At 30.6% G+C, this 10123-nt stretch overlaps 1 protein-coding gene across 3 annotated transcripts; it reads left to right on the forward strand.

The window, feature by feature from the left end:
• Positions 1-941: 941 nt before the first annotated feature.
• Positions 942-9710, forward strand: LOC137919473 (protein RCC2 homolog). Of its 3 annotated transcripts, none has more exons than XM_068762569.1 (12): positions 942-1069; positions 2911-3105; positions 3678-3821; positions 4045-4120; positions 4450-4581; positions 4747-4846; positions 5001-5104; positions 5181-5347; positions 6429-6609; positions 7069-7146; positions 7814-7914; positions 8061-9709. In XM_068762569.1, the coding sequence occupies exons 2-12, from the start codon at positions 2920-2922 to the stop codon at positions 8229-8231; spliced, it is 1440 nt and encodes a 479-aa protein (XP_068618670.1). In that variant the 5' UTR covers positions 942-1069; positions 2911-2919; the 3' UTR covers positions 8232-9709. The 3 variants fall into 3 exon arrangements, with proteins under 3 accessions (XP_068618670.1, XP_068618679.1, XP_068618663.1); XM_068762578.1 differs by lacking the exon at positions 942-1069 and adding an exon at positions 1544-1604; XM_068762562.1 differs by lacking the exon at positions 942-1069 and adding an exon at positions 1729-1800 and having other exon boundaries at positions 8061-9710.
• Positions 9711-10123: the final 413 nt, after the last annotated feature.

Raw genomic sequence — 10123 nt, forward strand, 5'->3', positions numbered from 1 at the left:
GACGCTTAGCTTAGCAACGTTAATATCGAGGTAAAAATATTTTAAAGCCATACACTGTGGACAATAGTATAAGTCTCAAGCCAGCCTTCTTGTCGTAATATCACTTATGGTACTGCGTTGAAGTTACATTAACTCTAACAGATTCAAATTTTCAATGTATCGATCCGAGTAATCCAATTGCTCCTTATATAATCTCGCAAAAAATTTACCGCACAAGCTGAAAAAGTTTACTTAAATCGAGTCTCTGAGACAAAATTACTTAGGTTTGAATATGACGTGATTCATAATTGTATAATTTTAATTTTTCCGCTTTCTGAGAAAGGCAGATTGCTGAATTATGGTTAGTTAAAACACCATATTTGTGTATCAGTTCAAATGAGCCAAATTAGTGGTGTGGGAATGGCTACCAAGTTGGTCTCAGATATCCGTTAATCAGAGCGGTGAGAATCATCTGACACGAACGCAGTGACTGATGTTTGGTTTTCAACATGTGACTGCCACATCTTATCTTTCCTTCAATATTAAATATTTTCAAAGTACATGGTTTTTTGTACAAGCTATTTGTCTTTTGTTTTAATATATGAATAACAATAATGTATATGTTAAACTGTGTCATAAACAAAATGTTCTCTTTCTGAAAGCAAATGTATATACCTTTCTCATAAAATCTTTTTTCGTAATTATTTTTTAAAAAAATATAGAATTTTTATAACATTTTAAAATTTGAAACATATTTAAGAAGTTTGCTTAAATACACTGTATTGATGTATGATTCTCTACGGATGTAGTTACCTTTCTCTTTCGCTCTTACTAAGTGTCACGTAAAGATAAGAAAAGAAAAATCAGTCATTTCTGCCTAACATCTTTACCGTTAAAGCTTTATAATATTATTTACTGGCAATGTTTCCAATATAATCTAAACTTATTTTTCGAAAGAAAACATACGGATATGGGTTAATTATTAATTTTTTTGCGGCATCCCCATCATTGTCATATTAATGAAAGCTTTCTAGTAAGATTTGAATTTAAAATCTTCATTACTGATTGTTTTCTTTGCACGTTTTAGGCGGTAAGTAAACAAAAGTTATAAAACATTTATATTTTAAATATGGAACTGCATTTCCGATTGATTTTGTACTTTAAATTATTTAAAACATGGCACGTGTCGATGTCGGCAGCGCGTTCTTTTGTATTGCATTGCAATTTTAAATATTAACTTTTTTACAAACGCTTATTACAAGTTTTTACTTTTATTGATATAATATACATTTAATAAATTTTTTTCGTGAGTTTTGCTGAAAATCTTGATGCGTCCTTTTAAGTCCTTGCTCGAAACAAACGAATTTTCTTTTGTTTAAAAATATATAATTAGTTTTTTTTATAACAACACATTGATCTGTGCTTTGTAGCAATTTACAAATTAATTTTTAGTTAAAATAGTATATACACTTACATTTTATTCTTAGATTAAATTAAATCTTTTAAAATTTGAAATTAATATTGTTTTTTGATACGACTTTATCTTCATATTCAATTGGTTTAAATGGCTAAAAGATATTTATTTATTACATTACAACAGCTTGCCCCATTTTAGAGAAAAAAATGTAAGTACTATTTTAATATAAAATTGAAACAATCACAGCAAATGATTAGTATTAATTGTTGGACTGATAGTAATGCTGGTTACTGACAATAATTACCAAAATAATAGTAATTTTTGCAGACAATAAAACACATAGTAAACTGACTGGAGTGTCAAGACATATACCCATAAAGATGACAAGTTTGGTTGACTTACATGTAAGATATAGTCCTACTAAAACCTAAATCCAAGGAAAGGCTGTTATAATAAAATAACCTTTATCTTATACAAACAGCTAACCCTGAATGGCTTTACATGGCCGGCATTGCCTTTTGGTGATGTAATGTCATAAGATTAATTCTTGGTAATTTTTAATGTACCAAAATTATTTATTATTAAATATCTGGTTAATTTGAATACCTGGAAGAATTATTGTACCAAAATGTGCACTTTTTAATTCAACACTCTCTACCTGCCTTACAGGTGAAATAACATAAATAGTGAAAGAAATATTCCAACCAATTTTCTGGTAATATTAAAATTCTCAAAGATCTCACACACATTATCTCTGCAATCTTTATGGTTCCAGAAATAATGTGATGAGTCAGAACATTAGTGGAAATCTCTTATTTAAAAAATATCACATATGCATCACTTATGGCCACCAAAATAAGCAATTGTCTCATTCCTTTCTGTCAAAAATATTTCAGTTGTGTATAATTTTTAAGCATCATGGTAACTTAAAATAGAACTAACACATGATTAGCCCATGTATGTTAGACAGTCATCACAATTTCATACGGACAACCTTTGAATGATAATGATAACAATTCTTATTTACATTGGTTATTTCTGAAACCATCATTTTTATGATAGGGTGTGACAACCATAAATTGACAGCAAATGAGCTGCAAATATGTTTAAACTTTGTAAATCTATAACCAATCATCATATAAATGTGGCATTTAAATCTTTTCATATATAAGTATTTAATGCTAATTCAATATGAAATATTACTTACTTTCTATAGGAGTCAAATTTATTTGATTTTAAAAAAAATTCTTAATACTGAATGTATAATGTATATGATGCCTTCAAGTTTTAATTTATATTATATAATTATTCATTCAAGCCATACATTACACATATATATAATGTATCTATGTGGCTTGAAAGATTTTTTTGTTAATTTATTTGGAAAAGTACATTTATAACAAATGTTCACATGGATTGCTACACCCTTACTCATTGTTTCTTCTTACTACTTTAAAAATGCATGTTTTCTATGGTTTGCAGATTTTTATCAATAATATTTAATTTTATTTTAGGATTTTATCATGTCGAATAATGGAAGCCGTAAACGCACCATTCCATCTTCAGGGCGTCCCACCAAAATTAGGAAACCTCGTAAACCACTTTCTGAAGATGAAGAAAGCAATGAATCATCTGTATCAGACCAAGCACGAAATTCACCGAGAACACCTTCCCCTATTATAGATGAACCAATGGCTAAATTACCTGAGGTACTAAAATAATCCACTTTATTTATGGTCAGTGTTGGTGAAAGAAAGGCAATATATGTGCAAACTATATGTGCAAACCTTTGATTAAGGGTATTATTGATTTTAGCTGCCTGCACCTGATGTGTAAAGTGCCTAGAGGGTCATGGGACTGCAGACAGATCCCGCCCTGCTGTGATAGACATAATTACGGGGGGTGTCTTAAAGAGCCTAAAAAGTACCACATAGACCACCCCCGCTCCTTCCGTCCCCCTAAAGACGCCGCTCGAACACTATTCCGTTCCCTCCTCTAAAAGCCCTTGTGCAATACTTATCAATAATAGATCTAGACTAGATCTGTATTTTAGCCGCGAAACTCCGCATAGCCACAGGTCCTTTAAAACATAATTTCTGTATCGCAGAGCACGATGACATCAACAATAAAATCTTATTTTCATCATAAAACTTTTATTATACAATATATCATCATTAATAACTTCAGTGTGAATATTAATTTTTTTCAATAATGGTTTTTGAAAACAGGTGTAATTGAATGCAGATTGCATTAAACAACTAATATTACTTGAATTTTGCAGGAGTTACTAAAGACTTTCTATAAAACTCCTGGTATGTTATTGATTGCTGGACTAGTTTCTTGGGACTTGGTAGCTAAGAGAGACAACCCTTTCAAACGCACACATCCTAACCTCTATACTTTCCATAAGTTTACTGACCGTAAGGTAAGAAAAAATATTTTTATAAAGATTTCTATTTGTTGCAGACATGATATGTTATGTAAAAAGTATTTATCAAAAGCATTAGATATTTTAGCTACACATTCTGAATTGTAAAATATATCTCTTGTACCTATATATATACCTTAAGTAATCTTGAAACCATTAATCATAATTGGGATTTTTATATTTTAATTAAAGTATATTTTGAAACATAAACAATTTACAGTACCGGCTGATTGTAAGCGGTTGCAGTGCTGGTCATTCAATTTTGGTCTCAGAAGAAGGCGAACCTTATACCTTTGGTATGCATTATTTAACTATATGTGCGAAAATTGTATTTACATTTAGTACATTCTAGTTGCCCCAATAAACTTCATACTGCCACCTATTTCAGATAATTTAAGTGTATTAATGAATTTAATGTTTTTATTATAAACCAACAAATAACAAATGTAAGTATGTGGTTAAAATTTCTTGCTACATTTATTATTTTATTTGCATTACTTTATATAAATAACTAATATCATACATAAGCTTGTACAAATTAGAATAAGCACTCTGTTTAGCCAATTTGTTATACACAATTAAAAGCTTGTCAAAATATGTGATTATAATATTTTCATTGTCACAGGGCGCAATAATTGTGGTCAACTAGGATTTGGCGATACAGTTACTCGCAATGTGCCTGAAGTTATACCAGCCTTGCAAGGCATGAATATCATCCATGCTGCAGTTGGCAGAAATCATTCATTATTTGTTACAGGTATAACAATGTACAATTTTTTTATTGAAAATTTTATTAGTTTATTAGTTTAACCATTACATAAATAATTAAATAATATTTGGATTATCTTTAACTGTTTTTAGCATTGAATGATCTGATTTGTGTTATATGAATTTGTTTGAAGCCTTTCTGATGTTATTGTAGACACTGGTGCAGTCTATGCTTGTGGCGACAACAAAAGTGGACAATGCGGAATTGGCAACACTACACCAAACATTTTAACTCCCACACGAGTACGACACATGTAAGAATGTTTATGTAATCGCTATGTGTTATTGATTTATGGTATTTAAAAAGAATAAGTGAACGCACACTTATTTAGCTTGTGTATAATAAAATAATAAGGGAAGTATGTCATTTGAGCACTAGGTAACAAATATATAATATGTGGCTTTCAGTGGTGCACCAATAGTGAAAGTAGGATGTGGAGCTGAATTCTCAATGATATTGGACTGCAATGGTGCGCTTCATTCATTTGGATTGCCAGAATTTGGTCAATTAGGTAAATCCTTATACCATAATTTAAAAAGCTTTAGTTTTTGTGTAAAATATTTTTATTATTCAACCCTTTTACACAGGACATAACACCGACGGCAAATACTTTGTGACGTCTACCAAGCTATCATATCACTTTGAAACAGTGCCTAAGCACATTGCACTGTTCTTTGAAAAATCCAAGGATGGTCACGTTACTCCAGTGAAGAATGTAGACATTGTCGACTTCTCATGCGGAAATAACCACACGGTAGTATTATGCCAATTAATATAATTATACAATAATAACATCTTTAATGTAGGTAAATAGAAGATGTACATCAAAATTTTAGTTGTGACTTTATTTTGGTTCAAGAATTAAAAATGAAAAGATAAATTATTAAAAGAAGGTAATTTAGTTGTGGAATATTTGCTTACATGTTAAGGCAATTAACTGAATGATTTGTTTACATTTATTATAAAAACTGGGGCTTAATCATTTACTTATTAAAGAAAATCAAATTTATGTATTCTGTAACATAATGGAATAATTATACTAATTATAAATGTGAAAGTTTGTGTTTTTGACAAACAATGATCTTTATATATGGTAATTTAACTTTAAAACCAGATTGTTTTCTTTTGGCCTTTCTTTTGATACTTCCTCTGCATTTGCTGTTTTATTTTACACGGCGGTTAAAAGCTCCATCAATTTCGATATTGAAATGCTTGCATAACAGAGGATCTCAGACTAGACCAATGTTTTCCAGCATAGGACACAGGTCGACGTCCCCACAGGGTGGCAATTCGAAAATGGACTTGAAACGTGTTTAACCCTTCCGCCTTAATATAAATAACATATATGTTACATAAGGGGAAATAGCAATTATAAATTAGGGCATTGTACAAAAAGATTGGAAAATACTGGATTAGACCAATATTTCTCTTGTATTTTTTGTTTGAAAACTCAACATTTTCAAGTCTTAAACAATCTGGTAATAAACCACAATCATTAATAAAATCTGAAAATCATATAATTGTGGTTAGTTTGATGATTGCTAAGGAGCTATTAGTAGCAGCTATGAGTTTGAATTATTTCTGGCTCTTCATGTAATTTATAATAGTTCTTATCATTTCAGCCGTTACAAATTCTTTGGTTAATATTAGCTTCTTACATAGATTTCCAGTGGAACTGGTTGGACCTCAACAAGATAGTATGATCACCTTGTGGGATGTTTAATGCTGCGCGTGTCGATCCGCTGTCTTCACTCCAGGACCTAAAGGCTTCAGCGGCCATCACAGTGTCCTGGGCTCTGCCACTACAAAAATAATTCTATTGATTTATTTGGCAGGTGGCAATAGACTCTAAAAAGCGCGCGTATAGCTGGGGCTTCGGCGGCTTCGGGCGGTTAGGCCACGCAGAGCAAAAGGACGAAAGCGTACCGCGTCTGATCAAGTATTTCGACACGCAGGCCCGCGGAGTACGCTCCGTGCACTGCGGTGCCACCTTCAGCCTCGCAGTTAACGAACATGGCAAGAACTTGCATATAATATTGTCTTTCAATTCTCCATCTATTGCTTTAGTTCATTTAACTATATTTAGAAATTTACTGTTAATTTAATGTAGAATCAGACTAGTGTATCTTAAGTAAATGTTTATAAAGGCTGGACTGATTTATTCCGAGACACTTGCACCCTAAAGAACCAACTCTATGATGTTAAATTATTAATTATAACTATTTAATGAACTAAAGTTTAACTTGTATGTTAATTTTGTTATTACAGTGTGAGTAATTAAGTGTACATAATGACATTGTGTTTGTAACACTGCACACTACAACACTATACTTGTGCACTTATCATCATTTGCTGCACTCACACCCACTTCAACTGCAGACGAGAAGTTCTTCATGCTACATTGGTGACCTTAGTTTTTCTGAGGTATACAAAATAAATCAAACTAGCTTTGTTCATGGAACGTTTTTGTTACAGGGGTATTATTCATGTTTGGTCAGACCAAGCGAACAGGTGAAGCCAACATGTATCCAAAGCCCGTGCAAGATCTCACTGGTAAGATACTTCTAAAAGATTTGTGTATAGTGAAAATCGTAAAATTCATTAATGTTTAATTGTAAACCATACACCTACTCTTACATATTTTGTACTGTAAAAGTTTTTTCTCAATTAAAAAAAACATATATACAATGTTTTAATATGCTCATTTCAGTAACAATAAATAAAAAAGTGTTAAATCTTATGTATACAAGTTATCCATTTCCATACTCTGCAAGACCAGTAATTTATTGTTATTATATTTTGTAGGTTATTTCATAGTGTTATTATATTGTAATGATTTATGGCACACAATAGTTTTTAATATATCCTAACAAGCAAAATTAATAAGTTTTATTTATTGTTAAATGTTTGGCAGCAAAACATATCACATGGAAATAGGTTTGGGTAAGGAAAATGTAAGAATGTTCCTTGAGCCTTAACAAAAATATGAAAATAAGGTTAAAAACAGGTTGAGTCCATGTCTAGTTTTGAACTTTTACAATGTTGGTTTTTTATCTATAAAAAACATTTTTACTTAGGTTTTAATAAAAGAATAAAATTAAGTGTGATCTTCTATTCCTATATATTATCAACTTGATATGTTTTATTAATAACTATTTTATGTACTATTAACATGTAATACTTAAAAAAATAATAAATAATCCTTATTTTCAATGTGCAGGTTGGAACATAAGAAGTGTTGGTACCAGTAACACGTCCATAGTGATTGCTGCCGATGACTCACTCATAGCTTGGGGAGTATCTCCTACCTATGGAGAACTGGTTAGTTGTATAATGTTATCTGTTACATGGATGTGAGTCATCTACAAATATTAAACACTTTTTGTTACCAATCAATTTAGACTGATACATCTGAACACTATATGAGCAGCTTGCAAAAAGGTACAAAGATATCTGTAAACTTTCAGGGAACAGGCGAAATCAACAAATCCACAGCAAGACCTAAAGAAGTGGCTCGTATGGATGGGCTCAACATCACACAAGTTGCAATGGGATTCTCACATACTCTACTGCTGTGTGATGATACAGCTGAAGAAGTGAAGCAGAAACTAGCTTCCATACCTGGATTTTTTCCTTAAGATCATGCTACAAATTTACTTTATCTCGTTTGCTATAGAATTAACTATTTTGACAATTTGCATAATATTTTTAATCTTACTATTTTATTTTTGCTCATTATCACATGTTATGCAATTAACATTTATCAGGACTGTGTTTAACTTTTAATCATGTTAAGATGTTTGACAGCTTGATATAAGCTTAGATGTAAATTAAAAGCGTGAAATTTATCCACAAACTAGCATTGTGCTTGAATAGTCAATTCCATTTTCTGTAAACAAATGTAATTAAATTCTGGCTCTGATTGTTTATCTTTTAAAATGCATTCCTATGTGAATATGTGCTTTTGTTATTGTTATATGTGGCCAGTACTAAATTTGTTTTAAAATAATTACCTGGTGTAGTGTAGTGCGTCATATTTTTAGGATTACACCACCACACCACTGTTTTAATATTGATCCAATACACCGTTTCATTTAACTTTTCTTTAGCATTTTTCATTTCTTTTTCATTATTCAGCTAATTTAATATTGTAGATGTGTTTTTCGAAAGAAAAATGTTAAACGAGATACTTTAATTCAAATATTCTGACTTTATATTCAACTGTTTTAGGTTAATTATAATTAAGTTGTTAGCTTTGTTAAGCGAAAAGTAATTGGACCACTGATAAAATATGACTGATACAATAAATAATTTGATAATCACGAGCACTTAATGATCTCTTTATGAAATATTGTTACTTGATCTTATGTTATTTTCTATAATTCATTCATGATTTTAACTGACAATTCCAGTATTTTACATATGACTAAACAATAAGTAGTGTTTAAGTGTGGACACAAGTCTTAATTTAAGATGGTTTTTCTAATAAAAATTACAAATTATAGGTAGTAGTTATGAAATAGGGCCTTCATATTTAAAATTAGTGGTTATATCTAGAATAATAACTTACATAAGTAATTTTAATTATGTTTAATAATATCTGAAACTTGAATTTGATGCCAATTCATCATTAAGTACTTCTACATCCATGAGTTAAAGTTTAATAATAAAATATTTATTTGCATAGCTAAATCACACGCACACTAGTGCTCAGTGCCGGGTTGTGAATTGTGCATAACTCTGTGCCATAGTTTTAGTGTGTACTCCCTGTGAATAATGTTATAATCAGAGTTCAATTTCTTAGTATACGATTTTTAAATATTCTATAAGGATCTTAAGTTGTTTTTCAATGTAAGTGCATTATAAATAATCATATTAGCACACCTAATTTTTGTACTTAATCTATAAATAATGTTGTAAAGTTTATAAAGTACCAGAAATGTATGGACACTATTTTACATTCGCAGTAACATATTTAAGACTCGATATTAGTAACGGAAGCCATTAATTAAGAATAATAATGTAACAATAAGAATTAGACCGAAATCTCAACTAGATATATATATTGGTTATGTAATAAGATTTACCTTGCCAACAATTTCATTAAATAAATTAATTTTCACTTTCTCATAAATTGTTTTTAACATTACATCTCTTTCGAATTGTTCCTTCCTTTAAACATTTTCTTGTCAATGCAATCTATAAGTCGGGGAGCTCTCAGTACTTAGAATCTAAAACTCGTAGAATCCATCTGTACGTACATATAGGTTTGGTTGACTCGATTTTCAATGCAGTACACAATAACATTAACCAATACAGATCACAATGTAGAATATAGGTGAATGTATTTTATATTCCTAGACTCCCTTTACAGTTAGGAAACCATCTGAATTACAATAAAACTTACTTAACAAAAACACTACATAACTAAGCACGGCTTATTTCGTAAGTTGATTAGGCTGAATTAAAAGTTTGTAATGCAAATAACTTAGCTGCCGGCGCCAAATGCTTACCGACCAAGTTTTATGAT

This window comes from Battus philenor, unplaced genomic scaffold, assembly GCF_028537555.1.
Source record: "Battus philenor isolate CCGP_79_NKW_IND1 unplaced genomic scaffold, ilBatPhil1.0.hap1 SCAF_1, whole genome shotgun sequence".
In the NCBI taxonomy this organism is placed as follows: Eukaryota; Metazoa; Arthropoda; class Insecta; order Lepidoptera; family Papilionidae; genus Battus; species Battus philenor.

Excerpts from the sequence above, each read along its gene's own strand:
- LOC137919473 (XM_068762562.1), top strand. The coding sequence starts at position 1,777 with ATGACAAGTTTGGTTGACTTACAT. Across the intron at positions 3,106-3,677 it reads CAATGGCTAAATTACCTGAG|GAGTTACTAAAGACTTTCTA; the intron begins GTACTAAAATAA and ends TGAATTTTGCAG. Across the intron at positions 3,822-4,044 it reads ATAAGTTTACTGACCGTAAG|TACCGGCTGATTGTAAGCGG; the intron begins GTAAGAAAAAAT and ends AACAATTTACAG.